The sequence below is a fragment of the Pseudorca crassidens genome, chromosome 3 (assembly GCF_039906515.1).
Source record: "Pseudorca crassidens isolate mPseCra1 chromosome 3, mPseCra1.hap1, whole genome shotgun sequence".
Lineage (NCBI taxonomy): Eukaryota > Metazoa > Chordata > Mammalia > Artiodactyla > Delphinidae > Pseudorca > Pseudorca crassidens.
Genome location: NC_090298.1, coordinates 126,746,534 through 126,761,052, shown reverse-complemented (window position 1 = coordinate 126,761,052; position 14,519 = coordinate 126,746,534). Strand labels below are relative to the sequence as shown.

The 14,519-nt window shown below is 55.8% G+C and overlaps 1 protein-coding gene across 5 annotated transcripts in view; it reads right to left on the bottom strand.

Moving 5' to 3' along the window:
• Positions 1-14,519, bottom strand: part of SYNPO (synaptopodin) — a 54,108-nt gene that overhangs the window by 2,789 nt on the left and 36,800 nt on the right. For 2 of the 5 annotated variants that reach the window (XM_067732285.1, XM_067732288.1), the window contains one exon: positions 4,994-7,332. In XM_067732285.1, coding sequence (XP_067588386.1) covers positions 4,994-7,332 — 2,339 coding nt within the window. Of the gene's footprint in view, positions 1-4,993; positions 7,333-12,932; positions 13,100-14,079; positions 14,351-14,519 lie in introns of those variants that run through there. The other 3 variants (XM_067732286.1, XM_067732287.1, XR_010942195.1) reach the window with 3 other exon arrangements.

Genomic DNA, 14,519 nt, shown 5'->3' with positions numbered 1-14,519 from the left:
GTTTCAGAAGGGACCGAGTTGGCTGTGTCCATTGTACAGAGTCGGGAAGCCAGCGACCAAAGTCAGGTAGTGCCTGCAGAAAAACGCAGGTGCCCCAACTTTCATCTTTCAGGTGCTTGAACGAGCCCACGCTGCCTGCCCCTGCGCTTAGCAGGGAGGCAGATGACTGGCGGTTTAAGAACGCTCGCTTTGGAGACAGACCCCTTTGTTTACTGAATGAACTTGGGCAAGTTGCTTCAGCAAAAGAAGCAACTCGAAGCCCCTGGGCTGCAGTTTCCTCCTCTGTGAAATGGGAGTATAATATCAGCATGTATCCTATAGGATTGTTGTGAGGAGTAAATGAGATAACTTACGTCAAAGACTATCACAGTATGAGAAGGTTCCCTAGAAGAGAGTAGGTGCGCAATAGATGTTAGTTACCTTAAAGACATACTAGAATGATACACATGAAACTAACCAGAGTGCCTCTCTGTTAGGAAATGGGGTGAACAGGGCAGGGGACACAGCCACAGGAGTGGGAATAAGGCTTCTAATGTATTATATACTTTTTATATAAGTTTAAGGTTTTGAACCATATGGATATAATATCTATTCAAAAAATTACAAGCAAAAATATTGATCATTATTACTAAAGTTGGACTTAGGGAAAGGCCCTCTCTGTCTCAATTCCCCTGCCATGTTGCCATGGTCACCTCCTAATTGTTCCTTGGGCACCTTGAACAGGGAGGAGGTTCCCACTGACAGATGGAAACATAAAAGGAAGTTGGGTCGTTCCTCCCTAGGCAGCACACTCCCCTCGCTGGACTTCTTGCCAGCATGGGGTGGGGAGTGTGGGTTCCGTGAGGCCAAGTTGGTGAACCTCTGTGAAGTTATACACTGCTCTGCTATACACTATCATACCTGCTTCCTACCTCCTTAGGAACTTTCCAGTCTACAAAGTTCGGTCTCATCCTTACTCTCTCATCATATCCTCACAACAGCCTGGTGAAGTAGCTGGTATTATCACACCCATTTTACAGTGATGAAAATGAAGTTCAGACGTGTAAATAACTATCTGGTGTGTTCTGCCCCACCAGGAAATGTGTGTGACTATCTGTTGCTTAAAGGTGGGAGGCAGGCTTAAGCAGTTTGAACTGGTTTGAAAGTACAGGGCTTGGGGATCCAGGCCCAGCATGTATCTGCTAAACCATCCAGCTGTTCAGCCAATCAGATTCCAGCAACAAGCCAGTCCACTCAGTCTTCAATCCAAATTCACCAGCAGTCATCCCTCAGAGTCCAGAACTAGCCAGTCCATTCAGTGCCTCCTACCCAATCAAAATCTAGAACCTCTCATAAGATCCATTCTCTCATCCAATCAGTAACCAGCCGCAGCCAAGCCAGTCAGCTTCTCATCCAATCAGAATCTAATTTCTCCCAATCAAAAGGAAGCAATAAAGTACATGTATTCTCCAAACAATGCAGCAGCTACCAGATGAGCCCAGACTCAGAAATGGAGCCCTTTAACCTATAGAGGAACGTATAGCAGTCTGAACAGCTTTTTCATGGGATTGGGAATGTTAGGAACCTCCCGGGGACATCCAAGGCCCCAATCATCAAGCAGGAAAGTTAAAGCTCAGCATGGGCTCCACCCCTTTTACTCCCAGGGTCAGTTGTGTATATGTGAGCCAGAGACACTGGGAGCTGCTGTCTGTGAGCCATCTCAGGAATCTTTCAGTGAGCCTGGCTGGGGGGAGCAGGGCCAAGGGGTCATGCTCCAAGTCCATCAACAAGCACTGAGGCAGAGCAAGCAGGGCTTTCAGCCAGGAGCAAAGCAGGCTGGGGCAAGAGAAGCTGTGATAACTGTCTGAAATCTCCAAGGATGGTCTGCCTTTAGTGGCCACGAGGGGAAGGCTAGGGCCAGCAAGTGGAAGGAGTAACAGAATTTACTTCTCAGAATGCCTGGGTTGGAATGTTGGGGGCAGTGGTAAGCAGCTCCTCACCCTTTGGAGGTGGGCCAGGGCCTGACCTCATCGAAACTGCCATGTCTGGGTACTGACTGTGTGTGTGTGTGTGTGTGTGTGTGTATGTGTGTGTGTGTGTGTGTTGGGGGGCGGGGGAGCAGTGAATAATACAAAAAGGCTGCAGGGAATCAGAATTATTCACTTTCTGAAAAAGTTCTCAATGTACCATATACACCAGAACTCCTTGGAAATGCACATGGGTGAAAATTCAGAGAGGAGCACCCACTTAACCCAGCACCGGACCCAAAGCAGGACACATGTGTGGGCTGAAGGTGCGAGTAGAGCAGAGTCAGACAGGAACTATCAGAGATCAAAGAGAGCTAGCTCCCAGACAGCTTCTGTAATCCTCTTGTTGCACGGAAGGGGAGACTGAGGCCCACGGCTTGTCTAAGGTCACACAAGGAGTCAGATGCAGATCTGGGCCCAGCACCCATTTTTCTGGCTCTTGATGGCCGTACGCTCCTCTCCACGAGGGCAGAAACTCATTTTATGCAAGAGCCTGGCGGTGATGACTGTGGAAAGTGGCCGGATTTAGATAATGGGGGCGACGGGGAGGTGGGGGGGCGGCTGCTGAGGGAACCAGAAAGTATATATGCTCTGGCTAAAGGTACTTAAATACCACTTTTAAAGAATTCGAACAAACCTGGACCATAAGGGGCATGGGTTTTCCCCCGTGCTCTACAGGCTTTTTGGCCAAACTCTTAAGGAAGGAGAAAACAGAACATGATTTCCACAGGATTCTGGTTCCCTCAGTGCTGACCCAGGGAAGAGAGAGGGCAGCCCTCACTTTCAAGCCAGCACACATCTGTACCCATGGCAGATCCAGACACTCAGCAGATGCAGGCAGCACGTGGACACACACCACAGGCTCACACGCCGTAACTAAGCAGTCCCACCCCACTTCTCAGGCCAGAATTGGGGAGGAGGGAGAGGGCCCTGACCACCAGCCAGTGAGTGTGGAAGAAAGAAAGAAGCAAGACAGATTTGAGGCAGAGTGTATTGAGAACAGGAGAGAAAACAAAGTTGAGGGAAGAGCTCAGCCAGCCTGATCACAGGAGCTGCAGGATGGAGGGTGGGCTCTTCCATTGCTGGCCCTCAGGGGTAGAAGGGAGCAGGGGTCCGGAACACGGGCTTCACTCTGCCCTGGGAGGGGTTTGGCGTGAAGGAGCCGAGCTCCCTCGCGACTCTCCCATTGCATGCCCCCACGTTCTGGGCAGAATGAACTCACTGGGAAGGCACCCCCTGTTGCCATGGAGATGAGCCGAGAGCTCACGAAAACTGCAGGCTCAGCCCGGCATGGGCACCGCCTCCACCACCCCTCGCCCCTCTGGGAGCCCAGAAATAGGGCTGGGAAAGAGAAAGTGGGTGGTGCTCGCCCCCGGTCTTGGGAAGCTTCCATCTGAATTCTGCCTCTTGCGTCTATGTTCTCTAACCCCCACAAAGTGTGGTTTTGGGGGGCTGCAGCACATCAAAGGTGTCAGAGGTGGTGAGGATCTCAGACTACCTGACTCAAAACCCTCACAGTATGATGGGGAAACTGAGACCCAAAGCTGCACATGGAGTCCATCTTTGAGAATCCAGATCTCCTAAGTCCCAGCCTTTTCTTCTAAACCTTAAGGTCTCCTTTGTCCCTTCCTTGAGCTGCTGTGCTCCTGCCCCAGCCCTTGCCGTGTTCCCACTGTCTCCAGGCGATCCTGAGCCTGAGCAGTCCCAGCCTAAATTTCTGATCTCCTGGCCTCCTGCTGCAGCTCATTCCAGCCACACCCTCCCAAGGACACCCTTACATCTACTCACCATCTGTCCTATGGCAACTGTCCCATTTCCTTCCCCTCTCTTCCCAGGGGACTGTCTTATCACTTACAGGGCCTTTCTCCCAAAGCACCAGCCTGTCCTCTCATTCCTCACAGATTGTCCAGCTAGGAGGGCCCTCATCGTATAAATGAGAAAACTGAGGCACAAAAAGGGAAAGTGACTTGGCCAAAGTCGCACAGCAAACGGCAGGCTGAGATGCCTCTCTCCTTGCGGCCCCTTCCACTGCACGTAGACGGCTGCTTTCAGTCGTGCAGATCTTGGCTGAGGTTGAAGGCAAAACAGCTGACGGATACACTGCTAGGGGCCTCTCTCCTAGCTGCACACCAACCTCTGCGCAGCCTCCTACAGGGCTCTCTGTCTCTCAGGGGTCCCCTGGGACCTCCCACATCCCAGAACGGTGAGGGCAAGCTAGGTCGAACCAGGACTGAGGTCTGGGATGAACTGCGTTAGCTGTCTCGAAAGCGGAGCTAGATGTTTGGAGCGGGCATGAAGGCAGCTGAGCAGAGGGCCAGGAAGAAGAGTGTCAGACAGCAGTGGTGGGCTGAGTCCTCATCCAGCAGAACCCGAGAGAAGAGAAAATGTGGAGGCCGAGGCAGAGGTCTCTGAAGCAGCGGAGAGGAAACAGTGTCCGGAAGGCAGAGGTGGGTGGAAGAGACAGACCTGTGGAGGTGAGAATCCAGCAAGAGGCAGAGAGATGCCAGAGCTGGGGCCACAGTGAGGACGGCCCCACCGGGGTGGCTGAGGAGGCAGACCCTTGGCTGGCTGGTCCCACAGGCCAGGGCAGGCTCTGTATGCTGCAGAAGCCCCTCAGCAAGACGCTGGCATCCCTACAGCTCACCAAGGCCAGGTGAAGCCCCCCAGCCTCGTTAGGGCCTGCCAAGGGAGTTCTCTCTCCGTGACCCTCCTCCCCCTGCAGTGGCAGACTTCAGATCCCTCAGACATGGAGTCGAACCACTCTGTGGTAGGGAAGGGGCGGCTGCAGCTCAGAGAGGGGAGGTGACTTGCCCGATGTCACAAAGCTAGCTGGTGGCAGCATCAGCCCTTGAGACCTGAGTCCCCATACTCCTGACTCAGCCCTGTGCCACTTCCTGCTCTCCATCCAGCCCTCGGAGAGTGGGCTCTGACAGGCAGCGGGATCCCTGTGGGGTCCATTACTTGAAGCAGAAGGAAGGCTTCCACACCTGAGCCTCGATCCCGGCATTCCGGGTGGAGAAGGAGGGCCTGGGGGCTTGCTTGGCTCGGGGAGACCACGCCCTGGAGGGAGACACGGGTGAGACATCACTGCTGTAGGTAGGGCTCAGGGCAGTGGGCTGGAGGCCATCCTGGCCGGGGGAGGAGCGGGAGGGCCGAGGCAGGGCAGGCGACGGTGGGAGGGCCGCCTTGGGCAGGCTGGGCGCCAGGTCCAGGGAGCTCGGCTTGGCAGGCGAGGCGGCTGTGGGCGAGGACTTGGCAGGTTCCTTGATGGGTGAGAGGACAAAGAGCGAGGGCCGCAGCTGGCAGGGCGGCTGCCTGGAGGGCTCTGGGCGCAGGACCCCATTCTCAGGCAGGTAGCCGTGATAGAGGGAGGCAGGTGGGGTTCGAGCGGGGCTTCGGGACGCCACTCGGAAGCCGCCGGGCGCGTGGGTGGGGTACTTCCAGCACGAAGGCAGGGACATGGTGGGTGAAGGGCAGCGGGCCCGTTCCGCGTGGCCCGAAGACTCGATGACGTACTTCTCCATGCGGGACTGGCGGCGGGCGTAGAGCTCGGCCCCCTTCCCAGAGGCCTCAGAGAGGTTCTGGTTGGGTTTGGGCTTGGGCTTGGCCTGGATACGCGGTGACTTGAGGCATGAGGCCCACTCGGGGACAATCTCCTCGGTACCTGCGGGGCTGGCCCTGTCCCGGGGTGCGGGCTCCTGCTGGAAGTTGGAGGCCTCGGCCCCCAGCGCGAAGGGCTCCTCCTCCACGCCCATCTCCCCCTGGTCCCTCTGCCTCCGCTTCTCGTCCGCTGTCTGTACCAGATCCAGCAGGTCCGGATTCGGGGTCACCTTGGGCTTCTCCACGAAGGTGAACATGGATTTCCGGCTGCCCCTGCGGGCCATCGACTCCTCCAAAATGCCCGTCTTGCTGGCAGGAACTGCCTGGCCCTTTAGATGAGAAGGCTTGGGGTCGGAGCTGGGGTACAGGGCAGAGTAAGAGGGGGGAGACCTAACCCGGGAAGTCAGGGGGGCTGTGGACAAGGTCTCGGCATAGGTTGGGGGCGGGGTGAAGTTCCCCAAGGGGCGTCTCTCCAAGGCGGGGCTTCGCTGTGCCACGGGCCTCCTCTCCAGCATGGGGCTATGGGACATGATGTGTCTCTGTGGCCGGGGGCTCCTGTCTGCCATGCTGGGGGGCCGGGGAGCGGGACCCTTCTCTCCAAGATGTCGTCTCTCTACCATGGGGCTTCGTTCCATCTGGCTCGTGCCGCCCGGTGCCTGAATCCCAAAGGGCCTGGCCGTCCTGTTGACCACAGATGGGGGCTTGGCCAGCGTGAGGTGGACCTCGCTGTACAGTTTGGTGGGTGTGGTGGCAGCTGCCCGCCCGGACATCTCTTGTTCTGTGGATGCCACTGGGGCACCAAGCTGGATGTCAATGAGCAGGGAGCTGGACATGAAATCTGGGGCTGGGGACCTGGAGCTGGAGATGGGAGTCACTTCTCTGGAGAAGGTGCTGGTGGTGGTAGGTGGAGCCGATACCTTGTCAATTAGCAGGGTGCTGGATCTCACCTCCGCGGCTGGCTCCTGGGGTTGCCCACCAGCACACGGGGTGCTGGGTTTGAAATCTGGCACCGCACCCTTCGGCGGGAGCTGTGCCTGTGAGGAATTCTGCTGGACGCTGGACAGTGGCAGGCTCTGCGGGGTGACAGTTGCCGGTGGGTTCTGATCGACATCTGTGGCGGGCAGGCTGTGGTTGCTGTTGGAAGCTGGCGTGATGAGCGTGGCGCCGGGTGAGGGAGGGTTTTGGCTGGCATCTGTGGCTGGGCTGTGGACCTCCGCCGGAGGTGGAGTTGGGGGTGTCTGCTGGGCTTCTCGGTTCTGGGACAGGTGGAGCCCATTGGCCGTCAGCAGGGCCGCGTTCTCCTTTAAATAAACCACCAGTGGTACCTCCTCTTCCTCACTGGCCACCTTCTCCAGGTGCCGCAGCAAGTTGGCTTCCTCTGAGGAGCCCTCCATGCTGTGACCAGGGACCCCTGTGTCAGCGCTCTGGCAGGCGGGGTTTCTCGGAGGGCCTGGTTCAGGGAGGGAGGTGGGACTCAGGCTGAGCCCTGGGGCATGGCCTGTGGGGCTGGCGGGGGGCACCCTGAGGGACTCCTGGCCGGGCTTCTGTCCCCTCTGGCCGTGGCTCTCCAAGGTGAACTCGTTCACCCTCTGCCGGCGCCTGTTGAAGAGCTGGACGCCGCGGGAGTTGGAGCTGGGAGGGGTGGTCAGCTGGGCTGCGATCTGCTGGCTCCTCGCCTTGGCCTCTTTTAGATCCTTCTCGGTGAGGCTAGTGCTCCGGCCCACCGCTGCAGGAGGGACAGAGGCCGAGTCAGCAAATGGGATTACAGAGCCACAGGGGTACACACACAGACAGACAGATGGTCACCCATGCCCCACTACAGATAGCCTTTTCCTCCGGAATTTGATCTTTACTCACCGTGTCCTAGAATCTCTTCATAAAGATCCCTGACCCAGCCATCATGGCCCAACTCAAATAGCCATGTAAAACCTCCCCTGATTACCCTTTTAGTATTAACTGCCCCCTTGTTCGGATTCCCGCTGAAGGTTGTTGACATGGCACTTTACCAAACTCAGCAAGAACACCTCACCCTAGCAGTCAAAGCCCCACTCCATCTCGGACTCATCTTGCGCCACCTTTCTCTCTCACTGGGCTCTTCCTGGCTGGCTTTCTGTTCCTTGAAAACGCCAAGTGTGTTCCTGCCCCAGGGCCTTTGCACCTGCTGTTCTCTCTGCTTGGAATGATCTTTCCCCAAGTGGCATTCCATGTTGGTTCCTCATCGCTCAGGACTCACGTGAATGTCACCTCTCTGGAGGGGCCTTCCTCTATAATCAGCACCCCCCCCAACCCATCTCTTTGTTTTGTTTTCTTCATAGCATTCAAGACAATTCAGTATTATCTTCTTTACACGTTTCCTTGTCTATTATCTGTCTCCCTCACCTAGAACGCGAGCTCTAAGGGGGAACTGAACTTGCTTGACTTGTTCATCCCTCTAACCCCAGCCCCTAGAATAGTGCCTGGCAAAAAGTGGGCACTCAGGAAGCATTACTGAGGGCATGAATGAACCTGCAGGATATTCATATGCCTAAGTGCATATCTTAGGGCCCTTTACACTTTCAAACTCACAGTATAGTCATTTCTTAACACTGACACTTCCTCTTTTTAGAATAGGTAATACATTTACATGGACTAAAAATTTTTTTTAACTTAAAAACCTAAAAAAGTATACAGTAAAAAATGTCTCTCTACCTCTGTGTTCTCCACACCACAGATCAGGTAACAACTGTTAATAGTTTCTTCCAAGTCCTTGCAGAATGTCTTACCATTTTCATTTAAACAATCATTGAAAAATTCTCATACTTTAATGTTATAAAAGTAATAAATTGGGCTAATTTCAGCAGTGACTCTACTAGAACATTGCATTACCTCATTTTATCCTCACAAGAACACTAGGACACAAGCATTACTTGCTCCCTATTTTACAGAAGTGGAAAATGAGGTCTAGAGACTTGTAAGTAACTCACCCAAGATCACACAGCAAAGGGTGGCAAGGCTGGAGTCAGATCAGAACCATTTCTCTCTGGGTCCACAGTGCATGCTCAAGCTGCCTGCTTGTCCCAGAGGTCCCTTTGGGACATATAGGGGACAGAGTCGGTGGGAGTCGGGGTTCAGTCTGGGGCTGCAGGCTAGGACCGGAGTCTGGGGCCTGAGGTCAGGGATCAGACTGGGGGTCAGGCCCTATTAATCTGTAAGTTGACTACAGGCAACCATTTCTTTCTATATCACCAGTGCCCAGCTGGCACAGAGTCAGTGTTTAATTTGTGCTTATTGAATAAGGAATGAAGAAATGGACGCATGAACAAATGAACTTACGGACAGATGGATGGGACAGCCTGTGGCCGGGCTAGCAGCTCAGTCGGTGGCTGGGAAAATTCCTCCCTTTGTCACCCCACCCCCATCGAGGGAAGCTAATTAGTTCTAGAGGAATCTGACCCTGCCCTTCCTCCTATCTTGCCCTCATTAGCACTGGCCATGACATGCTGAGTGGGTCTCCAGGGACAGTTTTTCTAGGCATCTTGCCAGCGAGGCTCAGAATTCATGGACTCTCAGAGCTGGGAGGGCCCCTATAGAGGAGCTGTTTCACTACCACCCCCATTTTATAGATGAAGAAACCAAGGTTCGGAGAGCGGTGCAGGGTAGAGCTCACACTAGGTTCAGCGGGGAGGCCCACACAGGACAGAGTGGCTGCCGACAGCTGCTTCACTGGGACCAGGCCCAGCAGCCACAGGCTGTCTGGCCCCAAGCTCCTTCTTCCCTCCTCCCATCACGACCTGGCTCCCCACCACACACACCTGTGGCCACAGGTCCAGAACAGTGACAGCACACAGCCTGGCCCATGCGTCCCTGACGCCTGCTTCCTCCTGGTAGGGCTCCTCTCCTGCCTGGATCACCCCATGATGAAGGCTTTGGGGGTTGGACCAGGCTGCTCCCCTGTGGGGAACTTAAGTAGGGGACAAGCCAGCAACACAGGAGGAGTTGCTCAGCTCATGTGATGTCCATCTCCTCTGGTCTGCTTAGAAACCAAGCCTCCCGGCCCAAATCCAGGCTCTGCTATTTGCTAGCTGTGTGACCCTGGCAAGTTACTACATCTCTCGGGGCTAGCTTCCTTAGCTGAGAAGAAGGTAATAAAAGCACTGACAGGGGCTTCCCTGGTGGCGCAGTGGTTGAGAGTCCGCCTGCCGATGCAGGGGACACGGGTTCGTGTCCCGGTCCGGGAAGATCCCACGTGCCGCAGAGCGGCTGGGCCCGTGAGCCATGGCCGCTGGGCCTGCGCGTCCGGAGCCTGTGCTCCGCAACGGGAGAGGCCACAACAGTGAGAGGCCCGCGTATCGCAAAAAAATAATAATAATAAAAATAAAAGCACTGACATTAGGGTTAGGAGGCTACACTGAGATCGTGGATGCCAGGGGGGTTACTGTCATTCAGCCCAAGTGGAGAGGACCGAGGGCTCATGCTACTCTGGGATGGAGTTGACGGTGACCCCACGTGACACCCTGGAAGGGGTCAGCGCTTCTTCTAGCAAAGGAGATTCACCCTACAGATCATGGTCCTGAGAGGGGTGACTGTCTTAAGGTCACAGAGCAGGGGATTCTAGAGTTATTGGGAGGCAGGGATCATTGCCCCAAATCACAGAACCTCAGAATCTCAGAGATGGCTGTCACCGGGTCCAATCCCCCACACAATTCCTGCGTCCCTAAAGCCATGTCCCTGCGTGTACACGCCTCTGTTTATACCCTCAACTGACAGGGAGCTCACTACCCTGAAGATGTACCTTCTGCTAATTAACATTCTTTCTTTAGCTATAAAGTCACTCCTCATGTTAACTCCCACCTCTTGACATGACTCTGCCCCTCACTGCCACACAGATAAAGAGCTTTCTCTTTGCAACCTGACAGCCCTGCAGAGACTCAGGCACAAATCACACCCCCACGGGGCACGGTCAGGATAAACATCCCTGGTCCCACCAGTGGCTCTTATGACACAACTGCAGCCATCGTAGCTCACATAGATTGGGCTCTTACTGTGTACCCGGCTAGCGGGTCCCCACCGTGCCAGGCTCCTAGAAAGGGCTTCAGTGTTTGTGTAACTCAGACCTCCCAAATCCCTGCACTTTTCTCTTTTCTCTCTTCGCCTCTCTGCTTCAGTCCTATCCCAAGGTTGGTTCTAAGGGCCATGGGGCTAGAAAATGCTCCAGTGTCAGAGAGTGAAGGGCCCTCGGGGATAAGCTGGCCTGGGAGGCTTTAGAGAGGGAAGGGGTTGCAGAGGAGGCCATGGGCCAAGACCTGGTCTGCTGACCCCCAGCCAGGCTGGGAACGTTCCCCACGCTGTTGTTCTGGGACAAGAGGAACCCAGCAGAAAATGCCAGGGGGTGAGAGAGCCCTGCCTCTGAGGGAGCTCCCGTGCCCCCCATCCCAGCCTGCAATGACTCCACGGAAAAGGAATTTGGCAGGAGGCTTGGACCAGACCCAGCCAGCAATCCAGATGACTTTTGCCACCCTGCACAAACAAAGCTGGGAGAAGGGGGGCTGGGCCAACTACGGGCATCCCAGAGTCCCCCACTGCAGGGTACTGGGGGTGGCAGCTCCATTCAAAGTTCCCCAGACTAGGGAACTGCCACCTCTAGGGATGCCCCAGCCAGGTGGGTCCAAGATTGTGGTCCCTGGTGTCAGAGAGGCAAGAGGTGGCCAAGGGCCACAGGGGAGAGGCCCCTTGCTGAGCCCCCAGTCTGCTTGGCTGCAGCCTGCACCTGTACAAGTCCTAACACCCCCTCTTCCCTCAGCCTCTTCAGGGCTGGTCCTTGAAAGCCCCACCCTGGACAACGGGTGAGGAGCTCTGAAGACCGGCCTTCCAGAGATGGAGGGGTGAGGGCAGACTCGAGGAGGAGCTGCCCAGCGTCAGGAGACCTGGGTCCAACAGGGTTAAATCCCTAAGTGGGGAAGGGGGACAGGAAGCCCTGAGTACAGCCCTTCGAATGAAGATCGCAGCGGGTGCTATAATTAGCGAGCCCTCACTACTGCCCCGTATAAAGTGCTGTGCCACGCACTGTAGCCCCATCGTCTTGTTCGATCCTCCCGATGACCCTAAGAGATAGGTACTAGCGCTCTTCCCAGTTTGCAGATGAAACCAGAGCTCAGAAAGACCTGCCCGGGGTCATATGACTTTTAAGTAGCAGAGCTGGGATTCAAAACTCAAAATCTGGCTTTGCTGAATCTCATTTCTTAACCACCCTGCCTTCCGGATCCTGACTCCGGTGGGAGGGGCACCCACAGAGACTCTGGTGCTCCTGGATGCTGGTCTGAAGAGCCCTCTGTTTCCACATCTCGTGATCAGTGCCCGCGGCAGTGCGCTCGCCTCTTCATATTCAGCTGCCCAGAGCAACTCATGCTTTGTCGTCCTTCTTCCTCTCGGGAGAAGAGCTGATAAACGCATTGTGACTAAGGTAGAGATGACTGCTAGGACATAAAAAACTAGTGGAGTAGAAAGAGCACGGTGTGGGGAGTCAGGAGACCTGAGTTCAAGTGGTGCTCAGGCAGGGTATATAAGCCCTTTCTCCCACCCCATTACTTCTGTAGGCAGCTGCCTGTTCTGCCGGCCATCAGGCCTTTTGGACAGAGGATCCAGAGGAGGGAGGCAGGGCAGGGGAACGGAGGCCAGAGCAGAAGGTCAGGACAGGGAGAGAATTCAAGGAAATTCTTCTTCACACGGCTGCCGTCAATGGGAGTGCCCAGGGCCCGGGCAGGGTGGAGTGGGACAGGGAGCCAGAGGTAGGAAGAGAGACTGGCTGGAGACGGCCCATTGTGGCTGCCTGGGAGTCTTGGCAACGGGACAGGTAAACAGGCTGGGATAACTGCCCCCCTGGTGGGGTCAGGAAGGAACCAATGGCTGGCTGCTGCACAACCTCGGCCTCGGCCGGGGGCAGGAAGATGAACTGGACCTGAGTAATGGCCTGACTACCTTGCCAGCCCCTGCCCCGCATCCTCCCTGCTGAAAGGAGGAAATGACACAGCCTCCTTTCCCTGGGGAGTTCTCCATCCATGCCAAAGTCCTGGTGAGTGCAACCTGCCTGAGTCCCAGCAGACTGCCAGGCCTCCTTGCAGAGAATAATTCATACCAAGGTGGGAAGGACTGCCAGTCACGGGAGATGCACAGGAATGGAAGTGAAGAGCCCCAGACATAGCTCCAGCCTGGCCACCCACCGGCCGGCAGAAGTCACGGCACGCCTCTCCCTTAATGCCCAGCGGGAACTGAGACCACAGGAGGATGCTGTACGCCCTAAGTTACACACCCCAAACCACCAAGGCACCTCTGGGTGCTCGCTTTACTCACTCCGGCTGGGTCCTCCCTGCAGCCCAGCTTCCCTCCGGATGCTGAGCCGGCCTTGCTTCTCAAAGCCTCCGCGAAAGGCAGCCAATCGACTAGCTGACACAGAGGAAAATCCCACGTTGACGGCAACGCGGAGGAGCTGGATGTGACTTCTCTCCTCCACAGATGACTCAGCCTAGCTCTTTATCAGGAAAACCGATTTCGCAACAGCCTTTTAAATGGTCCCTCCGCCCCCAGTCTCTCCCCCGACAATCTACCCACCCCACGCTGCCAGATCCGTCTTCCTCCTGCCTGGCTCCACTCTGTGTCGGGGCCTCTCTCCTCCTCTCCAGGACATGGGGGCTCAAGCAGCCAGTCCTCGTCCTGGCATTCATGGTCCCTGATGTCAGAGCTCGCTCACCTGCTCCCTGCGCCCTCAGCAACCGTCAGAGGGAGTCCAGCGGCTCGTGGTGCCACGCCTGCCCTGCGAGTTCCAGCCTCCGCTGTGGGTTTGCGCCCATCTCTCCACCCGGAACCCGTCTCTGTCTCCTATCCTTTCTACACGCTCAATCCCCAGATCATCAGTGTTTTATCTGCACCGCTTAATAACCTCATCACTTGGCATATTATTTGTTTTAGTCAGAGTTTTCACCGGGGCGTGCTCACCACATGCCCCATGCCAGGCCCTGGCTTCATTAACAGCAGCCAGGAGGTCAGCAGTCCCCTCATCTCCATGTTAGAGGAGAAACAGGCTCAGAGAGGTGAAGTGACTTAAGTGGTACAGCTAGCCAGAGGCAGAGTTGGGATTCGAACCCAGGGTGGCCCCGCACCCAGCCCAGGACCCATCACATGGGCCCTGCTGCCTCCTCCCAACATCTTGCTTTGCAGCAGTCAGGGTCTGGGTCTTATCTTCCCCCAGAGAGTGCAAGAGCCGGGGGACAGGGCCCTCAACTGCTTCCGCCTTGTCCCCTACACCTTCCCCGGGGGCTTGCAGAAAGGATGGAGTCAATGAAGATGACAACAGCCAACACATGAGGAGCTCCAGATGCTGCCAAGCTAAGGGTTTAGCATATATTTTCTCACTGAATCCTCACAGCAACTCATAAAAGAGGCCCCCTTACCTCTGTTTTATTGATGAGGAAAACGAGACCCAGAGAATTAGCCAACTCACCCCAGGTCTTACAGCCAGCAAGGGACAGGCAGAGCAGAGCTGGAGCCGGGAGTCTGACTGATCCCAAGCCTGGGCCCCTCCTTCTGAAGAGCTCAGCCCACAAAGCACACTCACTTTCCCACCTATTGTCCCAGGCCCAGCCCAACTGCCACTTCCTCCAGGAAGCTTTCATCAATCCATCCAGACTCCTCGATCAGTGCCCCTCCCCTACTCGACCGGGCCCAGGGGTCTCGCAGCAGGAACAGGGCTTGAAGGAAACAACGAGTTGAGGAAGCTCAGGAGCCAAGGCCCAAGGGGAAGGAGGCTGGGACTGGCCCAACTCCTGGTATCTCCCTGACGGGTTCGGGATCATGCAGGGCAGGGTGGGTGGGCTAAGTCAGGTCGGCATGGGTGTTGGCTAGCAGGTATCCCTGTAGGCCACAGGCACTGCTCACTGCTGG